The sequence below is a fragment of the Humulus lupulus genome, chromosome 4 (assembly GCF_963169125.1).
Source record: "Humulus lupulus chromosome 4, drHumLupu1.1, whole genome shotgun sequence".
NCBI classification, from domain to species: domain Eukaryota; kingdom Viridiplantae; phylum Streptophyta; class Magnoliopsida; order Rosales; family Cannabaceae; genus Humulus; species Humulus lupulus.
This window is the reverse complement of record NC_084796.1, coordinates 239,094,270-239,118,653: the sequence shown is the minus strand read 5'-3', so window position 1 is coordinate 239,118,653 and position 24,384 is coordinate 239,094,270. Positions and strand designations below refer to the sequence as shown.

The 24,384-nt window shown below is 33.9% G+C and overlaps 2 protein-coding genes across 2 annotated transcripts; both read left to right on the top strand.

The window, feature by feature from the left end:
- Window positions 1–14,973: 14,973 nt before the first annotated feature.
- Window positions 14,974–16,188, top strand: LOC133833049 (2-oxoglutarate-dependent dioxygenase 19-like). Its single transcript, XM_062263310.1, has 4 exons — window positions 14,974–15,207; window positions 15,311–15,552; window positions 15,611–15,890; window positions 16,156–16,188. The coding sequence occupies exons 1-4, from the start codon at window positions 14,974–14,976 to the stop codon at window positions 16,186–16,188; spliced, it is 789 nt and encodes a 262-aa protein (XP_062119294.1).
- Window positions 16,189–16,468: 280 nt separating this feature from the next.
- Window positions 16,469–17,673, top strand: LOC133833048 (B3 domain-containing protein At2g31420-like). Its single transcript, XM_062263309.1, has 2 exons — window positions 16,469–16,473; window positions 16,568–17,673. Exons 1-2 carry the CDS (start codon window positions 16,469–16,471, stop codon window positions 17,286–17,288), a joined length of 726 nt encoding a protein of 241 aa, XP_062119293.1. The 3' UTR covers window positions 17,289–17,673.
- Window positions 17,674–24,384: the final 6,711 nt, after the last annotated feature.

Here is a 24,384-nt window from a genome sequence, read left to right as displayed (position 1 = left end):
TTCCTGCTAGAGTATTTTCCTTAACCCAAGGAGAAGCTGACGCTAGTAACAAAGCAATTACAGGTCAGATTCCTATCCTCGATAGTATATGTTCTAGTATCGCTTGATTTGGGAGCAATATATTCGTATATCTCGTTAGGAATGATAGAGAAATTAGACAAACCTTGTAGAACTAGGTTTGTGACATAGTTGCCTTCGGGTGAAGTAGTCCTACCATCACGGATAGTACGAGGCGTACCGATCAAAATTGAGGATGTAGAACTAGAAGGAGACCTGATAGAACTGGAGATTAAAGATTTCGACATGATATTAGGAATGGACTGGCTAGCAAGGCATGGCGTAACCATCGATAGTAGATGTAAGCAAGTGATGTTCGAGACTCATGACGGTCAGAAACGATGCTATATGGGAAAAGTTTTAGGACTACATACGCTGCTTATTTCATCTCTCAAAGCTCAGAGGATGATAGAAAAAGGATGTCACACATTCTTTGCTAGCGTTATGCATGTGGTAAAGGGAACACCACTAAAGGTCAGAGATGTACATATTGTAAGGGAATTTCCAGAGGTATTTCCTGACGACTTGCCAGGATTGCTGCCGACACGGGAGATAGACTTCACAATCGAACTAGTACCGGGCACCGAGCCATTCGCTATGGGGAGCATCGGTACTATTTGTGAAGAAGAAGGATGGAAGTATGCAGATGTGTATAGATTACCGCGAGTTGAATATGGTGAAAATTAAGAATAAGTATCCGCTACCCCGGATTGACGACTTGTTTGATCAACTCTGAGGAGCGACCGTGTTTTCAAAGATTGATCTACGGTCCGGGTATCATCAGCTCAAGATACGGGAAAAGGATATTTCCAAGACGGCTTTTAGAACTCGTTATGGACATTACGAGTTTCTAGTTATGTCTTGTAACGCCCTGGATAGCCAAGACCGCTACACTGTGTACTTATAAAGGTGCAAGACTTGCTAATCAAGTCATTAGTTTAAAAACGTGTCACTAAACATGTATGAGCTAGGGTTAAAAAGGTTTTGGTCTCAAAAGTTTCATTTTATACAATTAAATTGTTATTTACATGGGATCCCAAAAGAAACAGAGTTAAAAGTTGGTTTACAGACTTCCAAAGGTACATAAACAATTATTAGCCATACTAAGGCAAAATAGACAATCTTTGGGTCTCACATCCCTGCTTAAACCTCAACTGTGGCGGCTGAGCAGCTGTCCATGTACATTCTGCTCACAGAGCTATCCAATCAAGGCTGATCAAGCTTGCCCTTGCCTTTACCTGCACCACGTAGCACCCGTGAGCCAAGGCCCAGCAAGAAAACATGTGCAACACAAACAGTAATAACAGATAGCAAACTCACTAAGCATGAACTCTCATCAAGTAACCCACATTAACCATTCAGCATATATTCAGAATCATGGATGCAATCAAACACTTATAACATTCATATCACATAATAATCAGGGCCGACAACTTAGGCCGCACCCTCTGTTTATCCCACTGACTCTGGCCCGCTTAAACCGAGCTCAGTGCATATTAAGCTGTCCTTGGCTACCAGTGGCCAAGTCACGCCCTGTGTGCTAGTGTAATCCTTGGCACCCTTAGGCCGTTGGTTCACTAATTAGCTTGCATGGCATAATACCATCTTTTCAAGCATACACAATAGGGAGCCCTTAGTCCCATTACAGATATTCAACCAGGTGCAGTTTTCTTACCTTTAATCTTTACGGTTTCGGATTACGAGCGACGCTCCTCAGGCACGATCCGTTCCCGAGCCTAAGCCTTTATCACCTAGTCACAACCAAGGTAAATGATACCATCAACAAACTTAAATGAGCCTCTAGACAAAGTTTTAATCTCCGGAACATTGAATTTCACCAAATATGGTAAAAGATTCAATCCCGAGCACCCTAGGTTAAATTCCCAAGCTTAAAATCCCAAAATCCCTTAAGGGCCATGGCATTAGCCATCCATGCCACGGCATGGCCCCAATCAGAGACCACCCAATGCCCAAAAACAGGTAAGGGCCGCGGCCCGCCCTCCTTCCTCAGCATCCATCAGCTTCGAAGGGTCGCGGCTCACCAAGAACTATATTGCGGCCCGACCCCTTCGAACCCAGAAAAACCACAATTTTTAACTCCCAAACCTCGTGCAAACTCACTCAAAACCACCCCAAATCCATAACTCAATTATCCAAAAACTTCCCACAAGATTCCAACAACACAACCCAGCTGAATCCTAGGCTAGAAACCCATCAAAAAACCATTTCAATTTCTGAAACTTTCTAACCCAAGAGCTCAAAACCCAGCCATGCCAAACTTGAATTTAAGCCTCTAAATCATGAATTATAACATACCTCTTCAGCTGAACTCCTTTTCTAAGCAGAATCTCTGTTAATTCCCAAGCTTTCCAGCTCAAATTCCACCCTAAACATCAATGGTACAAACACCTCAATACCCAGCTGAAAACTCAGAATTTTTAAACCAAAGAGAGAGAAATCACTGCTTACCTTAGTGTTGATTCAATTCCTTGGATGATTCTTGAACTAAGCCTCAAAATCCAGCCTCATTCCCAGCTCAAAAGTCCGAGAAATTCCCTGTTTTTCCCTTCCTTGAGCTTTCCTTGAGAGAGAGGAAAGAAGAGCTGAGAAGAAAGTCTAAGTCAGTTTATTTCTTCTGTCTACAACTTTCTATTTTTAGTAAGTTATCCTTATCACTTAGGTCAACCTAAGGCTCGGGGTGCCGGAAACGTCCCCGAGGGCAAAACGATAAAATTCCCCAATATTCCCGCCTAGACTTCCTAGCCTCAAATATATCTCCATATATTTATTTTCATAACCCGATAGTCTAAATAAATACCCGATACCTAAAATACCCCTGACTTATCCAAAGTCAACTATTAAGCCCCGTTGTGACTTTTCCCACTATCTAGCTCCCTAGGATCGCCTCAGGTCGCTCGCTGCAGATTTACCCACATAATAATGTGGTTCTCACATTTATAACATTTAATCACAATTCAGCATTCATATAATCACACAGGCATTCTTAACATATAATCATGTATTAAATCAGTAAATTCACACATAAACCAATTATGTCCTCCCGGCACACTAATCAAGGCCCTTAAGCCATATTAGTGATTTAGGTCGTTACATGTCTATTGGTCTTACCAACGCTCCAGCCGCGTTTATGGATTTAATGAATAGGGCCTTTATGGATTATTTGGACGAATTCGTCGTAGTGTTCATCGACGATATCTTGGTGTACTCAAAGGACGAAGTCGAACATGAGGAACATTTAAAGTTGATCTTGCTGCGACTAAAGGAGCATCAGCTTTACCCCAAGTTCAAGAAGTGAGAATTTTTGCTTTCACAAGTAGCATTTCTCAGCCACATAGTATCCAAGGATGCGATTGCGGTAGACCCATCTAAGGTTGAGGCTGTAAAGATTGGCCAAGACCAAAGAACGCGTCTAAGGTAAGAAGTTTTCCAGGACTAGCAGGCTATTATCGGAGGTTTGTAGAAGGCTTTTCTAAGATAGCCACTCCACTTACCAACCTGACCCAGAAGCAGCAAAGGTTCAACTGGACGGATAAGTGTGAAGAGAGTTTCCAGTTGCTTAAGGATATGCTCAGCACCAATACTTTGTGTACCAACACCCAATGATAAGTTTGTATTCTATTGCGATACGTCGAAGCAAGGATTGGGTTGTGTGCTAATGCAGAATGACAAGGTGATAGCCTACGCCTCAAGGCAAATGTAGTTGCTGATGCGCTAAGTAGGAAGAATTACGAAAGTCTAGCATCATTAGCTGGAATAGAAAAGCCGCTATAGCAGGAGCTGATCAATGCTGGAAATAGAAGTAGTCATTGGTAACCTGACGAACTAGTCCATCCAGTCAAGCCTGTTAGAAGATATACGGAATGGGCAAGTGCATGATGACACGTTAGTAACACATATGGATGTAGTTAGAAAAGGGAAGGCCACAGATTTCTCAATATCAAGTCAAGGATTATTAAGATATAACGATTGGGTATGCGTGCCAAACAATCAAGGGATTAAGATGACGATTTTAGAAGAAGCGCACAATACACCATACTTAGTTCACCCAGGGTCAACCAAGATGACTCACGACCTTAAAGTGTTATATTGGTGGCTAGGAATGAAGAAAGATATAGCGGAGTATGTGTCTAAATTCTTGGTATGCCAGCAAGTGAAAGCAAAACATCAGTGGCCTGCAAGCTTATTGCAACCACTTAACATTCCAAAATGGAAATGGGATGATATAGCCATAGATTTCGTGACGGATTTGCCACGAACAAGTAAACAGCATGATTCAGCTTGGATAGTAATAGATAGATTAACCAAGTCAGTTCATTTCCTGTATGTTAAGACTTCGTACACAGCAGAACAATACGCAAATGTTTAAGTCCAAGGAATAGTACGACTGCATAGAATCTCTACGACAATAGTACTCGATAGAGGATCGGTGTTTACATCGAGATCTTGGAGTAATTATTTGTCGCTGATAGAATTCTCCTACAACAATAGCTACCAGTCAACAATCAGGATGGCACCCTACAAGCTACTTTATGGAAGAAGGGTCGATCGTCGTTGCATTAGGAAGAGGTAAGAGAAAGGCAACTACTTGGACCTGAAGCTGTTAGAGGAGCTCAGGATGTAGTAGCGCTGATTAGAAAGCATATGCTCGCTGCTCAAAGCCGTTAGAAAAGTTATGTAGATGCCAAGCGGCGTGATGTGGAATTCAAAGTCAGAGATCAAGTTTTCTTAAGAATATCTCCTATGAAAGGTGTGAAGCGGTTCGGGAAGAAAGGCAAGCTTAGTCCTAGGTTTATAGGTCCTTTTGAGATATTGGACAAAGTGGGAGCAGCTACATATAGATAAGCCCTATCGCCAGCTTTAGCAGATAGTCGTAATGTATTTCACATCTCGATGCTGCATAGATATGTGTCAGACCCATCTCACATCCTCAAGTACGGTACGATAGCACTCTAGAAAGACTTGAGTTACGAGGAACGACCGGTTAGCATCCTAGATAGAGGGATGAAAGAATTACGGTCTAAGAGTTTTCCGATAGTCAAAGTCCTATGGAGAAATAGTTCTGAATGGGAGGCAATGTGGGAGTTGGAGGAAGACATGTTAGATCGGTATCCGGAATTGTTTGATAAATAAATTTCGGGGACGAAATTCTTTTAAGTAGGGGAGAATTGTAGAGTCCCAAAATTTTACTTAGCTAGTTAGAGAGTAGTAGTAGTACTAGCAATATCTAGTATTTGTTTGTAGTATGTTAGATTCCGTGGATTTTGGTTCAAGTCGGGACTTAGTTGGAAACTCCTAGCAATAGTTATGGATTTTATAAGTTTAACCTATAGTTTAAGAATATTAATTATAACATAAGGTTTGATTAATATTGCTGGTTATTAATATGATATTTATTATAACCTAAGGTTTAGATAGAGCTAATAAGAATATGACACTTGTCATGAGCATGGTTATTCCTAAGGTTTAGATAGAGCCAATAGGATTATGACACTTGTCATATACATGATTATTAAGGAATTATTATTTTAATGATAAAATAAGAGAAATATAAGACTAAGTCTTCACCAGAATCTGTTAGGAACATGACATTTGTCACAATTTTATTTATTTGTAGATTAGGTTGTTATTTAGATAATTAAATAGATTTTCCGTAACTTTAGGATACTGCAACTTCCGACCTATTTTTGACCTAATTATGTTATGAATTTAGAAAAATAGTATTTCTAAAAAGTTGTAGATAATTGAATTAGCTTTCTAACAGTATAAAGATGGTCTAAATTGGAGTTCTATAGCTCCAGTTATATTGATTTTACTTCAGGTGAGTTTAGAGTTACGAGATTTAGGGAGTTAGAAGTTAGGATTCTATTTGTTTTTATTTTTTATTTTTTAATTTTAAAAATCAAGCTTTGACTCCTTAAACCTCTCTCTGAATAATTTGACCAAGTCCTAAGCCTTTGACTGAAGAATATTCAAATATTTTCAATTAAATTCATTATTTTTATTCAAAGTCAAAAAGAAGATCTTTATTCCTAGAACTCTATAAATATGACTTAGAACCCAGCCCTTTCACTTACTCTTTAGCTGTGATCATACTCCAAGGTGTTAGTGAGAACATAAGAGTGATACACTTGGGTGGGAAAGGAAAAAGCTTATCATTCTTAAGCTTTATCAAACACTTGGGAAGTAAAGATTAGAGTATTTCGTTATTGGAGTTAGGCCAATCTATAAGGTCAACAACGGTACCCTTATTCTTAAGTTCAATCCTGATTGATTTCTTAGTTTCTTTAGTTTTCATTCAGGTTCTAACTTTTGTTATGGTTTTGTCGTTAGGTTTTTTAGTTTTTTGAACTTAAGGCGTCTTTTCGGTAAGTTTTCTCTTGGTGGTTTAATTCTAGTCTTTTCATTCTTTATTCTTTAGAAATACTCACCATTTGTATTGTTGGTTTTAGGAGTGTTCCAAATCCCGTCTTTGTTCTCAAATATCCCGGTGTTGGTAAGAAAAATAGGCTAGACCTTGTATGTTTGTATGATATGTTATGTTTTTATGTTATGTTATGTATAATATGTTATGATAAATTTATGTTTTAATATGTTATGATTTACCTTACCTCAAATATTAGACAGGGGACATAGATGGGTTATCACACACCACATGTGATCTAACCTACCTCAAATACTAGACAGGGGACGAAGATGGTTTCTCACATGTCATAATGGCCATTATTAGAATAGTCTTATATGGAATATGTTTATGGTATGCTTATAGTATATGTTTATGATATGTTTTTTTTCATATGTTATGATACGATTTTATGTGTATGTTTATGGTGTTAGTAGTTTTTCCTTGCTGGGCATTAAGCTCATTCCTTTATTTTTAGTGTGATGCAGGAAAATGAATATGGAAGGCGGAAGGATTCTTGGTAGCTTGGCTTGTGTGTTGAGGATGGATGGAATGTGTGGACTACGTGTCGATCGAGGATGAAGTTATTTATTTTTAGTCTTTTAAATCATGTTTTTCCGCATTTAGTTTTGTAAACAATTTTCTTTAGTTTAAAATTATGTTTTATGTTTTAAACGATGGGTACCCATGCCATATTTTCTATTATTATGTATTTGATACAATATTTCGAGATTTAATAAATTTATATTATTTCTTATGTATCTTTCCCAAAATAGTAGCTATGTATAGTAGATCTAATGATTTGAGGTCTTAGAAATAGTTAGGTCATTACATCGACCTTGCCATTAAACCCTTCAGAAATATTCTACTCAAAGCAATTAACCATACAAGAAAGACTTGTATGAATGATCAACAAAGCCAATGAAGTTTTAGGGCACCCTCTTCTTCCACTACTACAAAAATATATTTTTTATGCCACATTTTACGTGGCGCAAACAGAGTTATTATACCACGCGTATACGCAATACAACAGATACGGGCGCAAAATTATGGCATAAGTCTCAATTTCTTAAAAGATAATTGGCAATATGACCCCAACCCCAACCGAGCCTCCCAACCCCACTACCACCACCACCACCACCACTTAGAAATGCAAAATTATAGAGCAAATCTAAAAAATTATACAATACCTAATTTAAAAACTCCAATTCTCATAAGAAATCTCAATGCATCTAACTCAAAAAAAAATACCAAATCATATAACAAATCCAATAAATCTAATACCAAATCAGCCAACCCCAACCCCTAAACCGCATTTAGATCAACCTGTCCTGGTCCCCCAAACTCCAAACCAGATCGTACTAGTTTGGATTTTCCTTAATGTTGCGAACCAAGAAAAGAAAAAAGGGAGCTTACTGACAGCCCATGCCAGCCCCCATTGTCGACCCATGCCAAGCCCCCATCACTGGCCCATATGTTTACAATAGAAAGAAAGAGAGTGAAAGTGACACTACTAGGGGCGGAGGTTTTAACTTCAGTTTTTAGGTTTGATAGACTTCGATTTTTACACAAATCAAAACCGAAGTCTATCCATGCGAAGTTAAAAGTCACAAAAAAGCGAAGTTGAAAGAAGACCTTTAACTTCGGTTATTTGGAAAAAACCGAAGTTGAAATTGGACATTTAACTTCAGTTATTTGGAAAAAACTAAAGTTAAATGTCTCCTTTTTTTTTTGAAGAAAAGATAAATGTCTTTTTTTAACTTCAGTTTTTTTCCAAATAACCGAAGTTAAAAGGGGACATTTAACTTCAGTTTTTTCCAAATAACCTAAGTTAAAAGTCCCCTTGTAAAATCTAAAATTTCCTATTATTTATCCAAATTTCTCAATTTTAATATATATAATTTTATTTTATAAAATTTATTTTCATTTAATATATATCAAACCTATATAAAGTTTACGAATCTTATAAAATTAAATACTTTATACATTCATGCAAGTTTCCTAGTCTAAAGTTTTTATATATACATTCAACTGAGTAAAGTAGCTATAAAACTAAATTTACATATAAATAAAATAGGTCTAATAATAAATATAATTACTTTATAATTTATCTTAAACCAAAATAATCTATAAAAAAAATAAACCTACTTTATCTTTGAGGGCTCCATCAACAAAAAAACAATATTATATATAAAAAAAACATAATTAATAAATCCTAAAAAAATTAAGCAGAGTTTCCCCTCTCTCTATATATATATATATACAATATATCCCAATTTCAAAATAACCTACAAATTCAATACAAACACAACAATCAAATATGCATAATATTTCATCCATACATCACCGCATAACGCAATTTTTCACTTCACTAATCTTCAAAACTGATTTACACTAAACGATTTTAACTCAAATTCTATAAGTAAATGTTGCAATATTAATAAATAAAATTAACAAATTCACTCACCTCCAATTATGATCTTCAAGATAGTCACCACCAATTGAAAAGCAAAATACCACCAAAATAGCAACCCTCCTCGAAATTTAAAAAAACAATCAAACTTAGTTACATATATAAATATTATAAATTATAATTACATATAATTTTTAGTATACACAACAAAGTTTCTATAGTAAAGTAAGCATCAAATTTAAACCAAAGAATTTTTACCAATGTTTACTTATACAATTTAATTAACCAGCAAAATTGACTTGTGACAATGGCAAACGCACATGATTTAAGATAAAACTTATTATAAATAATAACATATTATAAACTAATATAATGAATAAAATAAATGAGAAAATTATTAACAAGTTATAAATAAATTTAGAATAATATATAAATAAAAAAAATTCAAACTTCTTTTAATACTCAAAATCATGATTAGAAACTCATAAATTCTATAGTTAATAAACTCATTATATATTAAAGAAATTACAAATAAATTCATAATATTATAAAAAAAATTAAATAAATAAACAAAAATTTAGTGATCCATACCTATTATGAAGTTCAAGAACACCTTTGAATGCTCAAAATCCAGTCAAATTCGGAAAAATCACCCATGAGCGACCCTCCTTTAAACACATGGCCAAACTCCATTTTTTTCTCTCAAAACTAAAAATAAACTAGTTCCTATGATCTATTTCAGTTTTTTTTAATAAGAAAAATGGATGAAAATGATGAAAGAGAAGAAAGAATGGTGGAAAATGGCAAAATCCTCATCTCTCGTACAATGAAAATGGAGGTTTTGCGATTTTGCCTCTGTTGTGATTGTGGATAAGAGACCTGAAGCGACAAGGGTTAGGGTAATATTAAAGACTTTTAACTTTGGTTATTAGCTAAAAATCGAAGTTAAAAGTAGTCAAGGGCTGTGTTTGGTTAAGCAAAATTGAGGACTTTTAACTTCGGTTTATAGCTAATAACCGAAGTTAAAAGCTACTTTTAATTTCGGTTATTAGCTAAGAACCGAAGTTAAAAGTCTTCGATTTTGCTTAACCAAACCCGACCTTTGTTATTTGAACTTATGACTTCATTTATTTATATAAATTGAAGTCGTAGCTTATTTACCTAGAAGGGGGACACCCAAAACTGAAGTAAAAAGTCATGTAAAGGCTTTAACTTCAGTTTTTGTTATTCCAAATGATTATTATGTGTAGGAACTAAAGTTAAAGCCCCATCTTCTAGTTGTGTGAGAAAGACGTCGTCGACAGAGTGAGAGAAAGAAAGATAGAGAGTAAGAGGCGAAGAGGAAGATAATGGAAAGGGAGAGCGTTGTTGTGAGTGAGGGAAAGAGAGAGATTGAGATTGAGAGGGGGGTAGTGTGCGGTTGGGAAAGAGAGGGAGTGAGAAAGTGATGAAGGGTAGGGTTAGGTTAAAATGTCTTGAGCTTTTTTCTATTTTAAGTTTCGGCACTAAAACAAATCACCTTTTATACCATGGAAAATGTGATGCCAAAACTTCTTTGGGCTTAAGTGAAACAGATTGTTTTACTAAGGCCGAGCCGACAAGTATTGCGCCAAGATGTAGTTTTTGCAACATGGAATCCCCGTTTGGGCGGGAAATCCCTATGGGTACCCATTTAATAAAAAAAGTAAACTAAAAGATGTAGATTACCTAAAATTACTATAGGTTACACTATATTAATAGTTCAAAGTATTAATATTGTCCAAAATAAAATTAAAAATCTTTAAAAAAATCTACTAATATACTGGAAAATCACATAAAGAAACATGTAAAATAAAAAAAAATAAAAATTAAACGGGGCCCCGTTAGGGCAGGGAGTGCTATTCCTATCCCCGCCCCGTTTAATATTCGAGGATAGAAAAATGGCCCTGTCGCCACCCCATTACCCTTTAGACGAGTAATCGCGGGGCCACATTCCTGTAAGGAAAATTTCCATCTCTATTTACACATATAATTTAAAGTATATTAATATATATATATATATATACTAGATACAAGTAATGTGCAATGCACATTTTTTTAGTTTTATTTATAGAATTTATAAATTATTTTTATTAAATTTATATTAATGTCATATAAATTTCAAATAAATATCTTATTTTAATTAAATAATTTATTTATTTTTGTTTAAGTTTATGTTTGTTCTAATTTTTTAATTTGGGAGTGACAACAAGAAATTATATATTATATGTTTAATGTAATATTAAATATTATAGGTAGATTTTAAATTTAAGTTTTTTGCTAGTTTTTTTAGAAAAATATTTTGTTACTAATTGACAGTAGATTATACTATATGTTTAATATGATATTATTATAATAAATGAGTTTGAGTTTAATTAAATTTTATTTAAGTTATAAAACATAAGCTTTTATTATTTTTAAATAATTGTAATTGTAAAATATCTAAAAAAATATTATATTTTAATTTGTTTAATTATTTATTATTTTTAAATAATTATTATTGTAAAATATCTCAAAAATATCTTATTTTAATTTGTTTAAGTATTTATTAATTTTAAATAATTATCTTGTAAAATATTTTAAAAAGATCATATTTTAATTATTTTATTTTATTTAAGTTTTAAGTAATGTTTACAAATTATAGTTAACTATAAGAATATTCGGTTAAATATAAAAATATTCTATTAATGTTAAGATTAAATAACAGTTAAAAACAAACAAAAAGATTGTATCTACACACTTTTAATTAAGGAAAATGATGGAATATATCTGCTCACCAACGTGACATAATTAAAGGAAAGTGAAAATTCTATAAGTTATTTCGCATTAATAACCGACATGGCAGAATAAATTATTAAATTAAAATTAATAATCCAACAAATAATCTGAAGCAACGGGTGTGATTTGGGAATGTACATCTATATTCAATTTAATTTTCTAAATTTAATAATTTATTTAGAATTTTTTTTACGGTTATTTAGAAAATGATTTAAATACATTTTTGTCAGATATTTTTATTTGATTATATAATAAGATAAGCTATATTTAAATTTAAATATATACTATTTGAATGTAATTTTAAAAAATAATAAACAAAGATAACATATATTTAAATTTCAATATAAAGTATTTGAGTTTAACTTTTAAAAAATAATAAAAAAATATCTATAGATAACAATATCTATAAAAAAAACAGAAACAAGGAAATACGATTACTGATAAGGAAATGTAACTAATTGTGAAAATAGAAATAAGGAAACTAGGGCTTCAGCATTAATTGAATGTGCTAATGTATATAATTAAAGAAACTAGGCTTCAGTCTTCATTGAATCAATTTGATCATTGAAACATTTACTTGTTACTTTCTTTTTTCCTTACGTAGCAAGAATGAAATTGCAAAAATGTCACATCATTAATCTGTAAGCCGTTCATATTTCAACAATGTGTATAGTTCGAGGGGAATTTTTAATATTGCGAATCATTCGAGGGACATGATTATATAATGATCATTGTTCAAGGGCAAAAAGCTATTTATTTAAATATACATTACATAAATTAAAAATATAAATGAAATTAGAAAAAAAAAATTATATTTTTTTAATAAAAATAGCATAATTCAATAGTGGTCAAAGTTCAGGGGACAAAACTGCTAATTATTCTACATACACTACTACAAAAAAGGTTTTTCTCTATGGTTTTTTTACTTAATACACTGCGGTTTTCGAGAGTACTGAAAAACGCAGTGTATTCGACCGCAGAGAAAAGTGGTATGCCAATCGCAGAGAAAAAACATCTTTCTCTGCGGTTGTAATAAGCCAACCGCAGAGAAAGATGTACTTTTCTTTGCGGTTTTTTTAAAACAACCGTTGAGAAAGAAAGACTTTTCTCCGCAGTTTTATTGAAAAAACCGCAAAGGAAAGTACTGTAATTTTTCAAAACTTTGACGAAGCATAACTTTGTGCTCAGTTGTCCGTTTTTGGTGTTTTTTTTAACTTTGGTATTTTTTCGAGATCTATCTAGCTGCATACAAAGAAAATCTGAAAACCTGAAGAAAAAAAAAACAAAATTTTCAGGTTTTGTCACCGAAAAATGTGAAGAAAAAAATTCAGCAACCAAATTAATGATTTATGAAAAACCTCTCAAAATTTTGATTTCTATTTGTCTATTTCACACAAAATAAACTCTAAAAATAATGATGAAAAAAAACAAAAAACTATACAAACAAAAATATATAGATCATTACCTATTTTGAAGCTCAAGAACACAATGTATGCTAAAAAATACAGTGAAAATTGACAATTTTTTGACCAAATCCTAACCATTTTTACTACCAAAAACTTGAAAATAGACAAATATCAAGTATCTACTTCAGTTTTTAACTAAGATTTAGCTAAAAATGATGAAAAAAAATAGTAAGATTAAGGTTGAAAGACATACCGCCGCTGTTGAAGAAGTTTTTCGCGAAATGAAGTAGGTTTACGAACCTTGTGGGGAAGAATGTGTTTATATATAGGTCTGGAACCTTTTATCCGCGGTTTTCTTAAGAAAACCGCAGAGAAAGAAAGACTTTTCTTTGCGGTTTTCTTAAAAAAACCGCTAATTTTTTAAAACTTTTACCAAGCATAACTTTGTGCTCGGTTGTCCGTTTTGATTTTTTTTTTTCAACTTTGATATTTTTTCGAGATCTATCCAAAGAAAGTAGTATTTTATTTGGATAGATCTCGAAAAAATATCAAAGTTAAAAAAAAATACCCAAAACGGACAACCGAGCACAAAGTTATGCTTGGTAAAAGTTTTGAAAAATTACAAAACTTTTCTCTGCGGTTTTATAAAATCGCAGATAAAAGTAGTGCAATTTTTCTCTGCGTTTTTTTTACGAAAACCGCAGAGAAAAAGTTTTCACTTCCCAATTTTCCTACTTTACATTGCGTTTTTAAAAAAAACCGCAGTAACATATTTTTAAAGTGTCCTTCAATCCTTTTCTCTGCGCTTTTTATTTTAGATTGAAAAAAAACGCAGAGAAACCTTATATTTGTAGTAGTGATATGACACTGTCACATCAACAGACAAAATGCAACACTATCAATGTGTTAGCCACTTAGAAAAAAATCTAATAGAAGTCTCATATTTCAGTAACGTATATAGTTCGAAGGGAATTTTTAACATCGCAAATTATTCAGGGAACACGATCATATAGTGATCATAGTTCGATGGCCAAAACTTATATTTATTCAAATATATATCACACAAATTAAAAATATAAACATAATCAGCAAAAAGAATTGATTTTTTTAAAAGAGAAGCCAACCTCCATATGATGACAAACATTGCGTGTCATTTTTGAAAGAGAATTGCTTAGGGGCACCACTGGTGTAAGTGACATACCGTTATTGGTGCAATCCAATATCGAATACCACTTATTTGAATTTAATAAGGATTATGGGGTATCGATAACCAATCATGATGCAATACCTCATATGGTATTGGATATCTTAATGTGCCAAATAGCAACACTCTTTTAAGAGTGATCATTTATAATAATAAGTAAGTCTCTTTCTAAGGTAGTGATCACATTGTTGATTAATTAAAAAGGTAAGTGAAAAGTCATTAATTAACAGAGTACTTAAATGAATAAAATGACTTGGCAATAAGACAAACAATGAGACATCATGTATCGACAAAGGATTTTTTTTTTGGGACAATTAAGTCTTTTAATGAACATTTAATATGAAAATTTTATATAGACGAATAAAAGCCAAACAACTCATACATAAAAGAGATATATAAGAGAGAAAAAGGAAAATAAAGTCAGATATTAGTGTTACATTTAATATTAATTTAAGAGAAAGAATTAAAAGCTCCATTAACTTATTTTAACGTTATCAAGTAATTTAATTATCTGTTAATAAATTTGTGCATTTTTCATCCATAGTAATTTAACCCCAACAATCAACATAAAAATGAACACGTTTAGTTGTCTATAAATACCAATGGTTCTCAAGTAGAGCCACCAAGTCTCTCTTTAGTTTCCCTTTCTTTCTTTCCTCAATAAATTTCTCCTCACATGGGTCCAACCAATGTTCAAACCATTAAAGCATTAAGTGAGCCAGCGGCTATATCCTCAGTTCCCTCCGAATACGCCTTCGTTACAAAACCTAATGATCTAGCCAATCCGAATGACCCCGATCATTCAATCCCCATCATTGATTTGTCTCTCCTCACTTGTGGTTCTCCTCAACAACGCTCCACCATTCTCTATGATCTTAAAAGGGCCTTCGAAGACTGGGGATTCTTCATGGTATGCTGCTATAATATTACATGCATGAGAGTGTAGTGTACACAAATATATATATAAATCTATTAATAAACTTATGGTACTGTTTTATATGAATAATGATAAGGTGATCAACCATGGTGTTGAGGAGAGAGTGATGAAAGGGATGCTCCACATGCGTGAAGCCTTCTTCGATTTGAGGGATGACGACGAAAAAGAGTTTCAAGGGACCGCTGATAACGTTTTGGACCCTATCAAGTGCGGCACCAGTTCTAATGTTGCCATTGATAATGTTCTTCTTTGGAGGGACTTTATCAAGGTCATATCTCACCCTCACTTTAATTCACCCCACAAGCCCCTTGGTTTCAGGTATATATATATATAGATTAAGATCACAATATCATTCTAATTGGTGCAATATTTTCAGTGAGGCAGCGGCCATATCGGACACCTTGGGACTAGAAGCTGATTACATAGCGAAAGCAACCAATTGGGATGAAGGGTTACAACTCTTGGCTGCCAACTACTATCCAGCTTGCCCGGAGCCAGAGCGAGCCATTGGAATCCCACCTCACACGGACCATGGGCTTGTGAGCCTTCTCATCCAGAACCAGAGGGGTGGTCTTCAAGTCCTACACAAAGGAAAATGGGTCAACTGGGATGCTGTGCCTAATTCCTATGTTGTTATCCTTGGTGACCAAATGCAGGTACTTAATTGATTTATAAGCATGTTTTATATACATATATATATATAGACAAACACATGCAATATTGGGGGTACGTATATACTGCCAAATTCATGACATAATAAGGGAAAGTCCAATATGGACATATAAAACTATGGTTTCCCTTAAATGCTATAATTATTGTTATAATAATTTAAGAATATTGACTTTTAGTCATGTTTGTACAAGGTAAAGTGCCCATATAATAATTTGTTTGACTAATTAATTATAAATATGATATGCATAGGTGTTGACTAACGATACGCACAAGAGCGTATGACTAATTTATTATTAATTATTAATTAATTAATTATTCTAATTTATTTTTTAAAATAATAATAATAATTAGTTATAATCATTTAAATCATTTAAATTAGTTATAATAATTATTATTATAACTAATTATTATCATAATTTATTTTTTTAAATAATAAAAAAATATCTGTAGATGACAATATCTATAAAAAAAAAATAGAAACAAGGAAATACCGATTACTAATACCGAAATGTAACTAATTGTCAAAATAGAAATAAGGAAACTAGGCTTCAACATTAATTGAATGTGGTAATGTATATAATTAAAGAAACTAGGCTTCAGCCTTCATTGAATCAATTTGATCATTGAAACATTTACTTATTACTTTCTTTTTTCAATGTAGTTGCAATCGAAGAAGCCGATTACATGCAAGTACGTATGAGGAGGATCATAGCCATAGAAGAATGAGAGAACTTGCTCAGGTGTGTTACGAAGCTCTTATCAATGACTATGGTCATATGGTATCAAATGTTGTTGAGGATTTTCGTGAGAGGCAGAGCAACCTGAAATTGCACACACGAAAACGAGGTCGTCTTCCGACTAGCATTGTTACTACTGATCAATCGAACGAAGTCCAAATCAAGAGAAGGAAGTCAAATGGCGGTGTAGTTGGGGGACCGTATCCACCACCGCCTATTCCTCAAGCAATGAGCGATGTCATTCGTAGTACTGGTCACCATCACCTTCCACTTCTGGTTATCCAGAAGAAACTTTTTCATGCTGATATTCAGGCGCAACAAAATCGCCTTTCGATGCCTTTGAATCAGATCAATTCTGATGGTTTTTTGAGTGAGGCTGAGAAAAAGAAGGTCGGCCAAGAGGGAATGAATGTTCGATTCATTGAGTCGAGCATGGAAGAAAACAGACTAATACTGAGAAAGTGGTGCTATAAGAAGACGAAGAACATGTCTGTCTTTTCCTATGTGTTTAACAAAAACTGGTTCGGTGTCGTTGAGAAAAATGGACTCAAAGTGGGCGACATTGTTCAAGTGTGGGTTTTTAGAGACAAGGACGGAAACCCTTGTTTCGCCATGGTCAATCTCGGCGAGGACGCTACTGACTGATCTCATCATCAGTCTCGGCAAGAGACGGCATCTCATTTGGTGCTACTACGGTCAAATGTGTCAATGTCACAGCATAATTTTAGTTTTATTAGTTTCTATATTTAGTGATCAATCCTAACAAATGTCAAGTTCACTGTGCTCTTTCTACTGTACTTTAGTTTTTGTTTATAAATATATATGTCGATCAGTATCGTTTTTCCTTTTTTATTTTTTATTTTTTTTGGTAATATCATATATATATATAGTATTATAAAGAATATTAACATGATAGGATTTCTACAGTGTGAGGCGTACTCCGTGATATCATTTGTGCGTTTGTGTTATTTATTAACTTTAACAAGTACAACATAAATATGTTTTAGAGCAATCACAAGTAGAAAGGAGAATTTCGTTGTAACCCAACACTACATCAAGAAACATGAGCCAAAACTGTTCTAAGGATGATAATCATGGTTAACAGATGAATGAGGGGTTAAAGAGACAAGCCAACTCGCTGAAAGATATAACTTGTATATCTGATCATATTTGGTTCTGTTAGAATTTAGGAAAGTGAAAATTTTAAGTATCTAATTGACATATCAGAAGAAGAAAACTCAGAGATCAGACTGAGAAAAGACACCATCAAGAATTTCACTATGTTTGATTTGAAGTATTCAATATATATGCCTTGCATTGAACAACAATTCTAAAAATAAAAAGTAGCTCTTAGGATGGCAGACTGTTTAGATTGTTTGATATAAGGTCTGCAATGATATATACCACTTTCCAATTTAAGGGCAGACAAGTTTATAACTGGGGCAAACACTTGCAAAAACTATAGAATGAGCACCACCAAAACTAATATACTTTCTCTTTCATTAATTTCTTATTTCACTATACATCTTATCACTTACACTATTCCTTTTTCATTTGCTCACTTCTCTCGCTACTCTTTCTTTTTTTTTTCTTGCAGAATTAGCGAAAAAAGTATCCAATGTTTTGAAAAACTTGTAAATTAGTACGCAGTCTTTTTTTATTGGTAGGAAAAGTACTCAATGTCTACTTTTGTCGGGTTTCGTTGGCACCCAGTCCAAGAGATCTGTTAAAAGCTGACTGTGTACACACATGTCAGCTCCTCATTGGCCTTTTTCATAACTTTTTTAAAATTAAAGTAAATTTAAAAGAAAAAATTAATTAAATGAAAAAAAAAATTTAATTTTAATCAGCTTCCATTGAAGCACTACTAGAGCTTCCACTAAAGCACTTCCAACATCATCAATGTCACCCTGGTTCGATTAAACCCCATATTAGAGACTAAATCAAGAACATATGAATTTGAACTCTAACAATTTATCCAAAAATACCAAAAAATTTAGAGTTGGACCCCTGAGTTTGGATCCATCTCCGACTTCGAGTTTGACCCCTTGCCGCCGTCAACCACCCACGAAGAAGTTCTGAACCCAAATCCCAGCCCTTGACAGTTGTTAACCACACACAAAACTAGATATCGACCTCTGGCAGCCACCCAAGCTTCAGTTCCAACCCTTGCTCGAAGTCAACCATGCACAAACCCAAATCCCAACCCTTGGCCACCACCCAAGCTTCAGTATCGACCACTACCCCAACATTAACCACCCATAAACCCAAATCCCGACCCCTGATTGTCCCCCAAGCTTTGATCCTAGGTCCCCTCAAACCAAGTCGCATGAAAAAGAAGAAGAAATGAGGAAGAGAAAGAAAGAGATAATGTTTAGTTTAGGTTTTATTTTATATAAAACTGGTTTTTTATTTTGCTTTTTTGTTTAATCGAATTTTTTCATATTTCACTTGGATTTTTTTTAATATTTTTAAAAAATTTCTTATTTTTTAACTATTTTTATATAAATTATATATTTTTTATTAATTCAAATATTTATTTATTTATTTGTATTTTAAATTCAATTTAAATAAATTTTTTATAAAAATGATGAGGTTAACAAATGAGAAGTTGATACGTGTATACCCAGTCAACAATTAACTACTCTATTAGAGTGGGTACCAATGGAACTCGAAGGAAATTGACATTGGGTACCTTTGTCACAAAAAAATATTGAGTACTAATTCATAAGTTTTTTTAAAATATTGGGTACTTTTAAAATTTAAAGAAGTTATACCATTTTGGCTTTCTTTATTTTAGCTAAATTCTAATTTGGAGTCTTGGATTATCTGTTTTTAAAAATTATTTTTTAAACTGAGTGTTTTCTCAAATAACTAAAATAGTCAATTGAACTTGATTTTAGTCAAAATATTTTTTAATATAATCAAAATGCCATCAAGTTGTATCGTATAATGGATTTTTTTTATTTTTAATTAATTTTAAATATTAAAAATGACAAAAATAATGTAAACTATAAAATAAATTTAAGATAAACATATATAAAATAAACTTAAAGGAGGAACAAGAACAATTGAGAAAAAAAAAACTTATAAAGCTCAAAACTAGATCTAGGCAAGTGGGAAATGGAGGTAGAGATGTGAAGATCTAGGCGTAGTAAAGATCGAGTGAGAAAGAGCCCAACAATGAGGAATAGATTTTGGTTTGTCTAATGGTGAGGCTGGGAGACATGGGCACCATGAAGATCAAGAGAGAGTATAAGAAAAAAGCAAGAGCTTGATGACAATAAATAAATCTAGGGGGAAGCCAATAGTGGGGTTATAATATCTGGGCGCCACAAAGATTGAGATTGAGAGTCAGACGTCGTGGGTAGATCTTTGGGAATGGGGGAGGCTAGTGTTGGGGTATAATTTTTTTACTTTGAATATGAAATGTGATGATGAAATCTAGGTTCTTTATGATAAGAGTGTGTGGTAACTTGTTTTGATTTTTGGGTCTTTGAATTTGAACTTGAATATGAGATTCGATTATGAAATTTAGATTTTTGTGTTAATAAGTTTGGTAATTTTTTTTTATAAACGACACCCCACAAGGCAGGGAACAAACAACAACCACAAAACAAACCAAAGAGTACCAAAAACAAAGCAAGCCAGCAAGCAACAAACCAAACTGAAACTAACAGAACAGAGACTAACAAACTAACAAAGAAAGTACCAAGAATAACAATAGAAAATAATAGCTAATAGAAACTTAGAAAACAACTTCAACATTATCACAAACTAGGCATGAGTCCACCTGGGCGGTATCAATAACCCCTATGAGATTAAGCCACAAAGCCCATTTGGCAAGGTTGTGGGATGCGAAATTCCAGTGACGATCAATCTTCTCAACTCCCCAGGCAGTGAGCTTTTCCACCTTAACTTGAAACCAGGACCTGAGATTGATGAACGAGTAGGGAGTGTTTGGCAAAGGATTTGAACCAAAAATGGAAACCACCAGAGCTGAAGTACTTTGGAATATGACCCACTCCTACTTGTTGTCAACCGCCAACTCCATTACTTTCACAACTACCATGCCCTCAACAATGTGGGGGTCAGATTGGGGAACCCAAATTGTCGACAGAAGGATAACCGAGCCTGAAGAATTTCTCACCACCAAAGTAATCAAAGAGCCCGAGCTTGCACTCATGGCACCCAAGTTGATCATTAACCAACCTTCAGGAGAAGGACTCCAACCTTGACAAGCGAACCATGTTATATTATTTTATAATATAATGTAATATTATATTATATTATAATATAATATTTTAGATTCAATAAATGTGACAAAGTGTGTCACATATTGTAACATATAATAGAGAGTTACAATATTTAGATATATCCAAATAATGTAACATATTTGGTGTTGCAAATTTGTAACTTCCAAATATTACCCTTTATTGTGTAAAATTGTTGTTACACAATATTGAGATGAATTTCATAAAGTCATATGTGATATGGCTGTTAGAGATATGATTTTAACCCCAATAATGTGTTTTGGGAGTTACAAAATCATTTGGGAGGGTTTGGAACCGTTTGGAAAACAACACATTTTTTGTGCTGAAATTGGTCAGTGGCCGCGGCCACCAACATTCAGTGGCCGCGGCCTGTGGGTCAGAGACCAGTGGCCATGGCCACTAATGTCTTTGGCCGCGGCCACAGGCCAAAACTGACCAATTTTTCAGTTTTTTCAATCTTTGTTGAACGGCTCAAAAAACCCAAATAACTTCCAAATCTCATTTTTAATTCCATATTAATCCAATTAAACATTGGTAACAACTATGGGGGTTGGTGGAATTTGAAATTTAAAGGGTGTCTCTAAACTCTATAAATAGGAGCCTATAGCTCACTTGTAAGACACAACATTTCTATCAATTAGAGCACTTGGCTAGAAACACCTTGAGGCTTGATAATTCCAGAAAGTTTTTCCAATATCTGAGAGAGATCCCTTAGTGCTTGAGTTAGGGGGAAATAAGCTGTTGGACAAAGGTTTTAAACCTTGTTCAAGTTGGTGATCCCCAACCCTCTTCACTTAGGTTGTGTAAGTTAGAGTTTCTTGTATTTCTGTTCTTCTTTCTATTGTATTGTTTTCTTCTTATTCTCTTGTTCCTTTTACTTGTATTTCTTGTTCAAGAGTTGTAATCTTTTATTTTCTTTTGTTTCAAACACTTTACTTTATTTGTAACATTTTGCTTAGAGTTGTATTTTACTATTCTCTTCTTCTTCATCATCTTCTTCATTTCCTTTGTTTTATTTGTATTTTCAGTTATAGAGTTGTAACACTTTATTTAATAAATCCTTGTCTATTGTAATATTTTGCATAGAGTTGTAACATTTTCTTACCATTTCCATTGAGGCAATTTATATTTTCCCAACATTCAAAAGCTTACCCCTTTTTTGTTTCAATGGAATGGGAGACAATCAAGATCATAATCCAAGACCTAGTGAGATTGGATAGGTTTGATGGATCCAATTTTACTTGGTGGCAAGACAAGGTGAGGTTTCTTTTAACCACTCTTAAAATCGCCTACATCCTTGAGTCATCCTTGGCACCTCTAGCTGAGCCATCCGACAAAGATACTCCCGAGGAGGTGGAGAAGAGAAGGAAGAGGGAGGAGGACAACCTTCTTTGTAGGGGTCATATCCTCAACGCCCTATCCGATAGGCTCTATGACCTCTACACCGAGACCAAATCGGCCAAGGAAATATGGAATGCACTTGAGAAAAAGTTTAAGGCGGAAGAGGAAGGTACCAAAAAGTTTTTGATATCTCAATACTTCGATTTCAAATTTTTTGGTGACAAACCTATTCTTCCTCAAATTCATGAATTGCAAATTATTGTTAATAAATTGAAAGTGTTAAAGATTGAGCTTCCCGAGGCCTTTCAAGTTGGTGCTATTGTGGCTAAATTACCACCAACTTGAAAGAGCTATAGGAAAAGAATCCTTCATAAAAATTAGGATTATTCTTTGGAGGAAATCCAAAAACATATTCGAATCGAAGAGGAATCGATATGTAGAGATAAACTTGTGGAGGGGTCTAATGGAGAGACTTCCAAAGCAAATGCGGTGTCACAACCAAAACATCCCAAAAACAAAGGGAAAAAGGGTAATGAGAAACCTTTGGGTCCAAAAACCAACCCAAACAAGTTTAAGGGCGAGAAAGGTCCTTGCTTTGTGTGTGGGAAAAATGGTTATTATGCTAGAGAATGTAGGCATATAAAAGACCAACAAGGACCTAAGGTGAACGCAACTCAAGAGGAAAACATAGTTGCTACCCTTAGTGAGGTGAATGCGGTCCAAGGCAAGGTTAAAGGGTGGTGGTATGATATATGTGCCACCGTCCATGTCACCTATGACAAATCATTGTTCAAGACCTTTGAAGAGTCAAAGGGCAACCATGAGATACAAATGGGCAATGAGGGCAAATCCAAGGTACTTGGCAAAGGTACCATTGATGTCTACTTCACCTCCGGCAAGAAAGTTACATTAGTAAATGTACTTTATGTTCCCGAAATGAGTAGAAACTTGATAAGTGGTGATTTGCTTGGTAAGCCTGGCATTAAAGCCGTTTTTGAGTTCGGTAAACTTATACTTACCAAATCAAATGTATTCTTGGGAAAATGGTACTCTTGTGAGGGAATGGTTAAATTGTGCACAAATGATGTAACTTTCAATGTTATCAATAAAAATGCTAATTCCGCTTATATTGTTGTGTATGATTCCTTATTTTTGTGGCATCTTAGACTATCGCATATAGGTTTTTCAACCATGAAAAGAGTAGTAAAATGTGGTATGATTGCATGCAATATTAAAAACTATGGTAAATGTGAAACATGTGTTAAGGCGAAAATGATTAAGAAACCATTTCCTAGTGTAGAAAGATCATCTAATTTACTAGATTTAATCCATAGTGATCTTTGTGAATTGAATGGTGTTTTAACTAGAAGTGGTAAAAGGTAATTTCTTACTTTTATAGATGATTTTAGTAGATATACCTATGTGTTTCTTTTAAAGCATAAAGATGAAACTTTTGATGCTTTTAAATTGTATAAATTAGAAGTTGAAAATCAACTAAATAAAAAGATTAAGGTGCTAAGAAGTGATAGAGGAGGATAGTACTTCTCTAATGAATTAAGAAGTGATAGAGGAGGAGAGTACTTCTCTAATGAATTCAATACATTTTGTGAAGAAAATTGTAATGCCCCGAATTCTCCGATGTGTTTAACGACATGAATAGTAGGCCGGGAGGGCCATACTTGCTTAATTATGTTATTAATTGATAAATGCATGTATATGTTGATTATATTATGATATGATGTGAAATGCATGCATGTGAGTCCATATTTCTTATTACAGGGGTGTGATGGTAATTTGGCCCGTTGAGGGTAAATTGATTATTTGTACGCATGTTGGTGATATATCTTGAGACCACATTATGATGTGGGTTTGTTCGAGCCATTTAGCATGAGACGATCAAGGAATGTTAATTATCGGTTTGGTCATAGCAGGCTTAAGCTCGAGGCTCGGGGTGAGTCTCGGGGTGTTTTAATGACTAGAGTGTTACCGGGCATTAAAGGGTAACGGGATGTGAATTATTGGTGTTTGAGAATTTTGAAATTAGCGGGAATTGGGAAGCATTAATTATGATTAACGGTGTAGGTGGAAAGTGCCAAAATTACCCTTGAAGTGGTTTTAGAAGCTTT